The sequence below is a fragment of the Arachis duranensis genome, chromosome 6 (assembly GCF_000817695.3).
Source record: "Arachis duranensis cultivar V14167 chromosome 6, aradu.V14167.gnm2.J7QH, whole genome shotgun sequence".
Lineage (NCBI taxonomy): Eukaryota > Viridiplantae > Streptophyta > Magnoliopsida > Fabales > Fabaceae > Arachis > Arachis duranensis.
This window is the reverse complement of record NC_029777.3, coordinates 106,601,205-106,614,893: the sequence shown is the minus strand read 5'-3', so window position 1 is coordinate 106,614,893 and position 13,689 is coordinate 106,601,205. Positions and strand designations below refer to the sequence as shown.

Sequence of the window (13,689 nt, the reverse complement as noted above, 5' to 3'; positions counted from 1 at the left end):
ATTCCACCATGTCTTTGAACGAATGAAATTTCATATTATGGTTGCTAAGCTAGAATATTTGGTCCTCATACCAATTTTCAGAGGGCATAGCGAAAATGTAAATTAATTCATTATATATCAATATTAGATTCGTTATTATTTTTTATATTTTAAAATTTTTTTCTATTACTTCCTTCTGTCGTTAAAATAGGACTAACATATCACGAATTAATTTTCATTTTTTAACAATTTAAATCTTTTGGATAAGTGATATTATAATATGGTATTAAAATTCTATATCAAAAAGATTTAGAATCTAATTCTTGGTGAATCTTAAAAGTAAAAAAAAAAAACATAAGATAAATAAAAGAATTATACAAAATTCAAACAAATTAAAAAAAATTTTTGCTTAAAGAAGAATATAAAGATATAATCATTCATGTTATTTCTCTATATCAATTTAAATTTTTGAAATAAATAATATGATGAAAGTAAGTCACAACAATTATAACTCAAGAACACACCGATTATATCACCCCAAAATAGTTGTATTAGGAGAAACTGAAACTAACTGGATTAACCTAACTAACTTTTTAACCACCTAACTAAACTCTATCACCAAATTACGCTACATGGTTAAATAACATATCACCTAAATATCTTATTATGCCCCCCTCAAGTTGATATTTGTTACAAATTCAACTTACAATGAGTTAATCAAGAATTGCAATAAAAGAAAACAAAACAGAACTAAACAAAAATGAATGAAATCTGTTAAGGGAGTTAAGCTAAAAGAAGTTAGTTAGGTTAAACAACCATTTTTAAGCTTTCTGTATGTATAGTGTACATAGCTAAATAAATAAACCGTTATGCAGGGTGTCATTATTGTATTCAGAATATTAATTACTCACAATTCCATCCATTCATTCAGTGTCATGTAACTCTTGTTCTCATAATGCTTCACAGCACTAATCACAACAAAACCAAACAAAATGAATTAAAACAAGCTAATCCTAATAACCTGTTGTAATACACGCTAAAATAGTGTTGGAGCTGACAACTTAGTGAAAATGTTTACTGTTTGTTCTTTGGTCAAAATTGATAGAAGCTTCACTTATACACAAATTATTCTCTTTCCATTATGTCTTGGTAATTTTTTTCTATTATGCTATTTTATTGAGAAATTTCAACACATTAAATTTTGATACATATATATATATATAAAGGTCATTTAATTGAAATTCTTTTGAATTTTCGCTTCTTATGCATTTAATTATGTTTGAAACTATGGAGATACATATTGGATTATATTCTAAATAATGAGCTAATTTAATTTACTAGCTTCAAATAATTTTATTAATAATATTCATATATATCTACTAAAATCATTGACAATGATTAAAAAGAATTTATGGCCATTAGAGGAATCATACACTCAATATTTGATAGTCAACCTCTTCTCATACTTAGAGTTGCTGAACCAACCATCATCATGTATACTTATTTGTACAACTTTGTATAGAGATAATTTTGAACAACAACTCTTTTTTGGCTTGTTACATCATGTATAATTTTTGGCCTCCAGTACTTTATTAAGTTATACGAAGAAGGGTTATTGAACACTTTCTTGTTTAGAATTGATTGTTACTGTGAATTATGTGAATTATGGGGATAGTAGTGGTATTTGCAATTATCATGATATAAAATACTCACTTAGTTTTGATCATTAGATATGTGCTAATCATTGATGTAACATAAATTTGTAATATTTGTGTTGTTTAAATTTATATTATGCTTCATTACTTTTCAAGAGAAGTATTTGTGTTGTTTAAATTTGTATTATGCTTTATTATTTTTTTAAAAAAATTTGTGTATAAATATTTTAAATTTAATAAAATATTTTATTTTGTAATAATTAATTTTAGTATATTCATATTATGTACAATAATAATAATTATTGTTAAAAATAATTTGAAATTAAAAAAAGGATAGGTTGTTAATTCTAAAAGAGTGAGTATAATTAAAAAAGTCTTAAGATTTTAGCGGCAATAGTAATGGCAACCAAAAGTGAATAATATTATAATTTTAGAATTATTTTTAGTGGCCATATAAATTGCCGGTAAAATGGGTTTTGGCGGCAATAGTAATGGCCACTAAAAGTGAATGATATTGCAATCTTAGAATTATTTTTGGTGGCCATATAAATTGCCAAGAAAATGACCGCCGAATGTTATATACTTTTTGCAGCCATTAAAAAGGTCTTTATCAGCAATTATAATATTGTCGTTAAAACCTTTTAGCGACAAAGCATAAGACGGCTAATGTCTATTTGCTAATAAATGTATTAGTGACTATTTTTATTGCCGCTAAAAGCGAAATAAATGGCTGCTAAAAGTGATTTTCTTGTAGTGATACCCAAGCATTGAAACAGATAATCTTTCCAATCCAACACTCTTTAATTAACATTCTACAATGAATGATATCTAAATTATAAAATAGTCGCAGGATGATAAATATAAAAGAAGCAGTGAAAAATTTACTTGAATGAAGTAATGAAGCAGCCGAGGCAGAAGAACTAGAGGTAGACTTGAATGGTGGTTTAAAAAAGGGGTTAGGGCAAAAAGGGGTTAGGATTTTTATTAGAAAAATGAAAACAGGATGAAATAGGGAGAGGGATGAGGACTATCTACTTGGACGATGAAAGAGAGACATAGCTCTGGTGACAAAAGGAGCAGTAGCGACAGCTCTTCTAATGGTGGTAGAGATAGATGGAGCAACTCCGTTTGAAGCAACGAAACACGATCCAGAGTCCAGATAACTTGACACAGACTTTAGAAGAGAGTGGAGGTGGGCAGTACTAGCGGAGAGTGGTTGGAGATGGTAACTTTTTTATCCGACAAATTTATTGTCAAATTTGCTGATAAACTCGCCACTAACATTCGACGCTAAATTTAACGGTAAATTCGATAATATTCAGCATTTTTTTTTTAGTGTTTATGGAAGGAAAAATGGCAATTGATTGATACTATGAGTTGAGACATGTATATTATTGTATGCAAATGAAGGAAGATCTTAAACATATTGTGTGATTCAATGATTTTGAAAAATCGATGTGGCCTAAAATTGATGCAACAATGATTTCATTATTGCGTAGCCTAACTCTAAGTAGCTAGTTTGATTTCATTACTGTTAAGCTCTTGATAAGCATGTATGTTGTTATTATACTACAACGATTTATGTGATTTTTGGATATAGTATAATGAATTTTATAAAGAAATAATGAAGAAACTCATAAGCTATATAAGAATTTGTATGTTTATTTTACTCTCTCAAAGATCGTTGTAACCTACAAAAATTTAAGATGAATACATTAGTAAAATTCAATAGGCTACAAGGGAATTAAAGAGGGTACCGACTAAAAACCAGCCAAATGTCTCTGGGTAAATTTAAAACCTTTACGTAAATGGTACTTATGTTAGGCATTAGGATGTTTTTTCTACTAAGTATTAGAATGTTTCTTTTTCATACTAAATGGATGTTCTTTTATATATTTTTTGAATTTTTTTTGTATGAACGTAACACCCAAAGAACTTCGAGTGTTAGGTGTGAAGAAACGGACTTATTCTGTGTCGTGATCCTAGGAACAGTTTTAGAAAGATATTACTCAAAAGTTGATTTTAATTAAACAGTAATTAATAACAAATATTGTAAATTAAAAAAAATAAATTAATTAAGAATGAAATATAAATTAACGTAATTTTATTTAGTTTTTTACTGATATTTCTTGGTTTCATATACTTTTCCTTAAACAAAACTGTAAGCAACTTGTAATAGTAATATAATCCAGGTTCTTCTCAGAATTTTCCTTAACGTGTTCTCGAATAAGCAAACAAACAAAGATGAATTAAATTAGTTATTGGACTTGTTCAAGGGTTGTTGCATTATTATTAGGTCGAGAGCAAATTAAAATATTTGTTTTCTCAAGGCACGTGACTCTCTATCAATGGTTTTGGTCATGATTTTATGCAACCATATATAAAAATATTATATTAACAATGACTACTAATTAGTGTGCATATGACATAAGTGTGAACATTAATCCAAATAATTCAAATAACATGCATGTTTTCTTCTATTATCAACCAACAGTGTGAAGTGTTAGATTTTGTTCTTTATCTAGCCACGATGTGCTTGTACGTACTTAGATATTCGCATATATGTTCTAACAAAGGGAAGATGGACCAGCTGGCTTAGGGGTTAGTTCTTCTAATAAACAGTTAATCATTTTGTTGACAAGAGAAAATGGAAATGTTTCATGACTTTTGGTTTGGGTAGATTTTTCTTATTGATTATCTACATATTGGGCAGGAAAAAAGAAAGGCTTCAATTAATGACTATGATCTCTATATGATTCAAACGAGAAATTTAAAAAAATGCAACCATTTGGTATCAGCTAATATGATTTTTTTTGTGGTGACTCGTATGCGTGTGGTGAAGTGAGGTTTTCTTAATTGTTTTCGGAGTAAATAATTGGATTCACTCTCTCTCATCAATTTACGCAACTAGGAGTATTATTAGGAGTTTAGTAAATTTTGTGATTTGTCGTCATTAATTAGTTATTATTAATATTTTTAATTTTAATAATGTGAGATTACATTAAATTATGTAAAATTACATATTAATATTGACCAAATTTTAATAAAAGTGTTGATCTTATAAACTTTCTCTTATGATATATTGCATGCATAACCAAATTTATTTTATTCAACATTTAGAAATTACCAAAAAGGAAAAAAAATTAAGTCATCTTTACTTTTCTAATTATCTTTTGGTACTCAAGAATGACAACGGGGCAAGCTAAGTAAGAATGTATTTTTGCACTATCTAATTTTATTTTATTTTTTTATATAGAATAAAATTAGGGTAACGAGAATTTTTTTTAATATATAACAATCTTGTAGATAAAAGTCTTTAAATTTAAATCAATCTAAACAAAATCACTTATTTATTTTAATCCGATCAAAAATTAATTAAAATTGTACTAATTTGAATAAGTGGCCGGGGTGGGGGAAATGGTGATGAGATGATGGAGACTGTTGTGGCAATAATGAGATTAGAGGTGTGACAGCAGTGTTGGGTTTGGAGGGATTTGGGAATAAGAGGTTGAGGTTAATGTTGGATTTAGAAATTTAGAGTTAAATTAGTGAAGGCTAAAATTAGAAAAAAGAAAATATGACTAATCGTTGACTGTTAAATTAAATATTAAAAGTAATTTTAAAAATTTTAAAAATATTAAAGATATATATCGTTTTAAACAAGAATCGAAAATTTAAAACTTACATTGTGGCATACACAATCTATTAATGAATTATAAATTTTTAAATAGAACTTCAATATATAATAGGTTAATTTTTAGTTTGTCGAATTGATAAATACCGTAAAAAGCTAAAATAGTAAAGTTCTCATTTGAGGAATAATAATATTTCGTGAAATTTTCATTTCTAAACTGTGTGTGTTGACCTTGACCTAGGCCTGTACAACTCGGCATATATGAAGATGCATCCGAAAGCCTGATGTGAACGTAAATTATATTATTCAAACTAGCTAGTCTTTTATTCTAACTAATTATAGAATTAAAATATAAAAAGATACCAGCTATTTCTTGTTAATATTGTATATTATATTTTATAGGAGACCAAAGCAATCATGAAACATGACACATATATATGATGATCATATTGATGAAGATTAAGTATAATTAACTTGACTTTGTAGATAGTCAACCAGGTTAATAATTTATACATGTATCTTTATTTAGTTAATAATTTAAATTTTAAAAAAAATAAATTTATAATATAATATTAAAATTTGTATGAACAAATTAAAACTTAGTTGGTCCTTGTTGCTCATATTTTACTAAATAAAATAAAGAATTTTAGCATAAATAAAAAAATCCATAATTAAATTTTAAGATAAGTAATTTTAGATTTAACAAAATTCATAATTTTTTTTAAAAACTAACTAAACCTGAAAACTCAAAACTTAATAACTTCCGACGTAATTTTGAGTTTAACTAAAGTTATCATTACTTTAGAGTGAGTTAACCTTTATTTTAGTCTTAGAGATTGGCGAGTTGCACTTATTTAGTCATTGATTTTTCAATTGCTGTTACAATTTAGTCTTTTAAATTTAAAAAAGTGCACTAATATAGTTCTTTGTGCATTTTCTATCGTCAAAACTCAATGCCGTTAGTGACGTGACTCAAGTCTTGCCACGTTGAATATATTAAAACAGCATCTACACATTTTGGCACTAAAAAAGACACTAAACGACGTCATTTGAGAGTTTGAACAATAGTATTGTTCAAAAGAGAGGGGTGTAACGTTTTAGTATTGTTCAAACCCTCAAACAATGTTGTTTAGTGTATTTTTTAATGTCAAAATGCGTACGACGTCGTTTTAATATATCCAACATGATAAGACTTGAACTACGTCACTAACGACATTGAATTTCTGACGACAAAAAATATATAAAGACTGCATTGATACACTTTTTTTAATTTAAAAACTAAATCAATGCAATTCATTAATCAATAACTCTTTTTTAGAGTAGTATTACGTTATCAAAACTATAAAACTTGGCAAAACTACAAGCTAGGCCATCTCTCGCATTCAAATTCCCATAATTTGTTATACTTTTTTAAATGCATAATCACTAGATTAAGAGTAGTATAAAGTATAAACAATGCCGGTAAACAACCCTTAAAAGAGAGAATATATAGTAGAAACTAACATTTTCAACAATCATATAAATTTTTTATTTATTTTTTAATTCAATAATAAAGTTTTCCTGTAAAAATGAAAAAAGTTGGTATTATCATAACATTATGTATTTCAAAACTTAAACTGATGATAGATAAAAATATATAAAAATATATGAATGATTATATTTTTAACATAATTTTTTATTAAATAATCTTTTTTACATGAATGTTGTATGTCTTTCTTCTTTTTTTTTTATCTTATATGCTAAAATTTTGTTTTCTTTTTGTCATAATAAAGATAAAATTAAAAAATATCAAAAAATATAGAAGTGATAACTTAAGAAATTAGGCATAGAAATATGAAAAGCTATATATATAACAACACGGCTCCTCACAAAAAAGGAAACACTTTTTACTTTTTAGACTTGAAGTAAATATGAAGTTTAAACTTTTTCTTTTTTTAACTTTATGTTAACAAACTTAAAATCATTTCTTTTGAGTGTAAAAATAGTTGAAATTTTAGGACTTTTGATTATAACCATGCATGTTTATGACATTACTTACCCAAGAAAAAAAAAAACTATTAACTATATATAGCATATAGTTTGTTTTCAGTAAGGACCACTTTTAGACGAAAATAAAGCTTTGTAAAATGGCACCGTCAAATTAAAATTAGGTTTGCAATTTCTATGGTAAGGTTTCATACAAAAGTAAAAAATAAAAAATTATTTGCTAAAGTTGATAGTAATAAGTGTGTTAACTGAAAAGGGCAAAACAAACTTATTAAAATGTTAGAGACGAAATAAAAATAATAATTAAAACATTGCTAGTATTATCGTATACATATATATAAAATAGGACTTGACTTGTAAAAAAATAAGTAACTCTATAATATCCGTAGGCTTCTTAAGTAGACCCAGTATACAAGTATTAGTTGAATGCCTAGTTGATACTAATATGATAATCACATACTTAAGAAAGGAGTCTTAAGTTTTATTATATGTTAGTTAAGTAGATGCTACTTGCATTACACTACATTAGTAAGTCAATATTTAGTGTTATTATAATCCTAGGTAGCTAACCATGTATGACGCTTGGGTGGACCTCGATTTTTACATTCCAAAAATAGAAAAGAGTAGTGATGCTATTATTTTAATGTTATAAAGTTAGTGTTTATTATCTGTTACCAACACAAACAGAACTACAGGTAAATATAAGTGTGTGTGGGTGTGTCGGTTATTTAATAAACTCAAAATTCAACAGTAATAAATTAGTATTCAACAGTAATAAACATAATTACAAAAAAAAAACAGTGAGAACTTACTTTATTTATCATTCATTAATTGTCATAACAATTAATAAATACTAAATAAAGTAAGTTATAACTGTTTTTGACTGATTTTCTTTAGTTACCAAATATTTCCATTACAAAATTATCTATTTGTACAATATATATGTTTAATTAGTCTATTAGTATTCAAATACAAAAATGAATATTTCAAAAATACATTATATTTTTTTTAAAAAAAATCGTTTGAAGGTTTGAAGGTAATTGACAATTTATCTAGTATAAAGATCAAACTTAATTACAAACTTTTAACTATAAAGGCTTAATTAAAAATTTAATACAATTATAAAAAATAATAAGTTAAACAGTACATACATCCATGTATTTATTTATAAATATGCAAATTATGGAGATAATAAGATGGATTGGAGGGTTTGATTAAAAAAAATAAATATTATAAAATGAAAAAGAAATATACGCATAGACTATATATTATACATTTTGACTTAAGCTAGCTACATTTTCTTAAGTTTTATGTATAATTTAAGAAAAGTACGTACCTTAGATAATACCTAGAACCCTCACTCTCTATTTAAAGCCACCAAAATCCAATAGCACCATCACCACAAATACAAGAGCTTAATCTAATTAAGTAACCACTTGTTAATTTTGTTCATTCTCCCTCCAACACAATAAGCAACAAATGATGATATCCAATTATAAAGTTGGTATAATTGGGGCAGGTATTAGTGGAATTGCAGCTGCAAAGCAGTTATGTCACTATAACCCAATTGTTTTTGAATCCACCGATTCAATTGGTGGTGTTTGGAAACATTGTTCATTCAATTCCACTAAGCTTCAAACCCCAAGATGTGATTTTGAATTCTCTGATTTCCCTTGGCCTCAGAGGGACAATTCATCATTCCCTTCTTACATTGAGGTCTTGGAATACTTGCAAAACTATGCAACACATTTTGATGTGTTCAAGTTTGTTAAGTTCAATTCAAAGGTGGTCCAAATTCGCCATCTTAATAATCATAACGCCCAACATGAATATGGAAGGCTATTGAGTGGTCGTCCTGTTTGGGAAGTTGCCGTGGAAAACAATCAAACTAAAATTGTTGAGGTTGTTTTAATTTCCTTATATGAATTTAATTATTTTCAACATAGACACATTTTCATAGCCAAATAATGAATTTCTTTTAAATTTTAATATATTTAATAAAATATTTTTTATAATAATTTTAAAAAGTGTCTATGAACATGCTAATAAGATCCTTATTATTGTAGTTCAACCCTCTTTCTTTTGTTGATCTTATGAGCATTAATTATTATTAGTAATATATAGGTCAACTTTCGAATATATGAATTAGTTATAGTGTCATGACTAGTATGCATGCATGTTCAACCCCGGCCCCACACATATTAATTGTTTTACTTATATATTTGACATTAAGAAGAACAAAAACAATTTTCTTTCGTATTTTTATAATTATAACTAAAATGTATTAATTAAGTAGCTATTATTATTATTCTTATTATTAACCATGTCTAATTAGATGACCATCAATTAAATTAAATTTTGATAAATATGATTATTTCTCACTTGATACTAAAGATTTGTTATAATAATAATTATTGGCATGAATGTTGATGAAAATTAAATAATTTTATAGAAATAATAATAATATTTTTTTTTTATTTTTTTTTTCAAAATTGGCTTATATATTTACATATAAAATTTTGTGGTATATGTTTGGACTTTGGAGTACAGTGGTATGGGTTTGAATTATTGGTGGTATGCATTGGAAAATATGGAGACATACCAATAATACCAGTGTACCCAAAAAACAAAGGTCCAGAAAATTTCAGTGGCAAGGTTCTTCACACAATGGAATATTCTAAGCTTGACAAAGAAAGTGCTAAAGAACTGTTAAAGGGAAAGAAGGTTGCTGTTGTTGGTTATAAGAAATCGGCTATTGATCTGGCTATGGAGTGTGCTCAAGCAAATTCAGGTTTAATTTCTTCTTCTTAATTAATTATTATCATGTTTTTATCATCATAAGATTAGTTAAATAATAATAATAAGTGGGACTAATAACCTTATAAACCTAGAGTCAAAAATCGTACCACTGCGATTTGTCAAATAGTAATAAATGAGTTTTATTTATTTATTTTGATAAGGATACCATACCTCTTTCACTGTATTTGAATAATTCGTCTACTCATAAATTTTATTATATTTTAATTTTATTTATTAAATTTGAAAAATAATAAGAATAAATAACAATATTTTCAAATAATAATGAAAATTTAGCTAAAAAAATATGTCCTTCAAATATATATTATTAAACTTTTTTAGTTAATAAACAATTTCAGCTAGTTGAGATTGAAAAACAGAGAGAATAGTCAAACTAATGAATGAAGAGTCGCAATGATGATCATATGACATGAGATGACTTGTTGACCTTCAATCTGAAGTTTCGTACGTCATGCCATTTTTGGTCAACGCCTGAGTGTAATATACTAATAATTAATGTACAAATTAAGAAAATTTTAATTAAAAATATAAAAATTTAAATTTTTTATTAATAATTAGCTTATACATGTTAGATAAATCCACATAAAGATAGAAAATTTAGATAGAGAGATAGAATAAGTTCAATAAAAAAATAGTTCATGTAAACACAAATTTAAGGATAAATTACAAGGACCCTCATAATGAATTTAAACAACATTATTGTACACGTATATGTTACTTTATGAAAATTTTTTTTAATTAAACGATAATACACTTCATAATATGTTATGTTTTACAAGATACAGTATTCATCTTTATATATATTTTGCACTATATATATATGTACGACTAATATTTTTACCATAGATATAACATTAAAAAATATTAATAAACAACAAATAGTAACGAAATCTTGTCCCACTAAATGAGGTCAGTTATATGAATTAAACGATGTCATTGAACTCTATCATGTATCATCTATAGAAAAACTGTTTGTATGTAGATCTTGTTTAACCATTTTATGGATGGTATCTTTTTCTATCTTTTATCCTTTATTCATCTCTCATTTTATCCACGTACCCTCCTTATAATAAATAAAAAATAGCATGTACAAATACCAATATTTATTAATTATAATATTTTAGTCTCCCTAAGTAAATTAATTAGCATAGTTATGTTAATCTGTGTTTCTAATTTGTTGAATTGAAGGAGCTGGAGGACAACCTTGCACAATGGTGATAAGGACTTTACATTGGACAGTTCCATCATACTGGATTTGGGGATTACCATTCTTCTTGTTTTATTCAACAAGATCCTCTCAGTTCCTCCATGAAAGACCAAACCAAACATTGTTAAGGGCTCTGCTCTGCCTTCTTTCATCTCCAATGGTAAACCTCAACTTTAATTATAAGCTACAAATACTCCACATTTCCTTCTATTCAATTATTTTTTAATAAAAAATAAAAAATATTTTTTTCACACATTTAAAAATATTTAAATATGATTTTGTACTATCGTGTCGAATTTTAATAGATTATTGACTGATATTCTTAAAATATAATTAAAAAATAATATTTATTGTTAATTATTATTAGTATAAAAATTTATTCAAAATTCGTCATATAATTAATAAAATATTATTATAATGTATGTTTCTTTTATGACTATTACTATAATGTATGTAAAAAATTCTTCATACTTCATAAATTAAATATAATGATAAAAAAATGTTGTCCTTTTTCCAAAATTTTGAAAAATAAAAAGTAAAATAAAGTAATATATTATTAAAAAAATTAAGAGGTTAATTAATTCACATTACACGATATTTTTCCACTTATACTTGACAATTATATTACAAAAAAAATTTATCTTATTAAAAAAGTTTTATTTAACTTAAAATTCCTGTGTCTCTAAACTGAAACAGAGAAAAGCAATTTCCAAGTTCATAGAATCATACTTGGTTTGGAAGCTTCCATTGGAAAAGTATGGTCTGAAACCAGAGCACCAATTTGTGGAGGACTATGCTTCTTGCCAAATGGCTATCTTACCTGATAATTTCTTCTCAGAGGCAGAGAAGGGGATGATACAATTCAAGAAGGTTTCTTCTTCCAAATGGTGGTTTTGGAAAAATGGAATTGAGTTTGAAGACAAGACCAAGTTGGAGGCTGATGTTGTTGTTCTTGCCACTGGCTTTGATGGCAAGAAAAAGCTTCAGTCTCTCTTGCCTGAGCCTTTTAGAAGCTTGGTTGTGGACCAATCTGGCATCATGCCCTTGTATAGGTCAGTATTCAGTTACGGACACTTTCCTGAATTGCCGTGTCCACGTGTCGGACACATTTTAGACACGACACTCATCCACATTCGTCCGACATGCGTGTCTGTGGTGTCCAAATCGTGTCTCAATAAAAAATAAAAAATTTTTCTGCAGACACACTTGAACACACCTAAATACCATTACGTGTCAGCGTGTCTAGTCTTATTCTTAACATATATTCTTAAAATAAATTTAAATATAGTATATATTATTATTTATTAAAACAAAATATTTTTAATATTTAATATAATATATTTTAATATGAATAAAATATCAAAATATCATTATAATTTATCTAAAAAAATACTTTATATTTTATATATATGCGTGTTTCGGTATCACTTAAAATTTTAAAATTCGCGTGTCGCCATGTTCTGTATCGTGTCGTGTCCGTGTCCATGTCCGTGTTATGATATTCACCATTAAAAAAACCAATAACTTTAATCAAATTTTAACAAAATAGTCATGTTTGTTATTTATTTTTGAAAACTAAGATACTAATAATTGAACATATGTAACAGGGGAACAATTCATCCACTAATCCCAAACATGGCATTTGTGGGTTATATTGAAAGCATTTCAAACCTACAAACCGCTGAATTAAGGTGCAAATGGCTAGCTAGACTTGCTGATGAACAATTCAAGCTTCCAAGTGTGACAAAAATGATTGAACAAACAACACAAGAGATTCAAATCATGAAAAGGACCACAAGGTTTTACAAGAGGCTCTGCATTTCAACATTCAGCATTAACCATAATGATGTCATTTGCCAAGAAATGGGCTTGAATCCTTGGCGGAAGACCAATTTGTTCTCTGAAGCTTTTAGCCCTTATACCAGCCAAGACTACTATTTTTGAAAACAAAGAAATTCAAGATAAATAATAATGCCAAATCATATAGAGATACAAGAAAATAAGATTTTTTTTAACCAAAAATAAAAAGACTTGAATTCGCAATCTTTTAAGTGAGTATGAGGAGATTATACTATTTGAGTTATAACTTATTGGCCAATAAAATAAGATCTTTTATCATTCAATTGTAATTTGGTGCATTTTTGGTACTTTAATTTAATTTTAGTATGTGTCATTGTTGGAGGCTCTTTTAATTGGAAAAACTTAATAAAAGATGATTATCTAAAATATCAATTGCTAAAATTCAGGAGTGTTTATCTTTTTCTTTTCCCATTTTAATTTTTCCTTTTTTTTTAACCGGTGACTCTTTATTATACAATTTTTTGCTCTTATTCTTAACATTTGTACGTGAGAGTTCATCATACTTGATATTGTCAAATGAAAAGTAAAAATAATCCGAAGAACTCAGAGGA

At 26.8% G+C, this 13,689-nt stretch overlaps 1 protein-coding gene across 1 annotated transcript; it reads left to right on the top strand.

Moving 5' to 3' along the window:
- The first annotated feature begins 8,667 nt into the window (after window positions 1-8,667).
- On the top strand, window positions 8,668-13,313 carry LOC107495477 (probable flavin-containing monooxygenase 1). Its single transcript, XM_021126061.2, has 5 exons — window positions 8,668-9,156; window positions 9,805-10,045; window positions 11,260-11,438; window positions 11,975-12,330; window positions 12,886-13,313. The coding sequence occupies exons 1-5, from the start codon at window positions 8,734-8,736 to the stop codon at window positions 13,220-13,222; spliced, it is 1,536 nt and encodes a 511-aa protein (XP_020981720.1). The 5' UTR covers window positions 8,668-8,733; the 3' UTR covers window positions 13,223-13,313.
- The last annotated feature ends 376 nt before the right edge of the window (window positions 13,314-13,689 follow it).

Bases quoted from the DNA above. Each gene is read 5' to 3' on its own strand.
- LOC107495477 (XM_021126061.2), top strand. From the start codon at position 8,734: ATGATGATATCCAATTATAAAGTTGGTATAATTGGGGCAGGTATTAGT. The intron at 10,046-11,259 runs GTTTAATTTCTT...GTTGAATTGAAG, and splicing joins GTGTGCTCAAGCAAATTCAG to GAGCTGGAGGACAACCTTGC. The intron at 12,331-12,885 runs GTCAGTATTCAG...CATATGTAACAG, and splicing joins GGCATCATGCCCTTGTATAG to GGGAACAATTCATCCACTAA.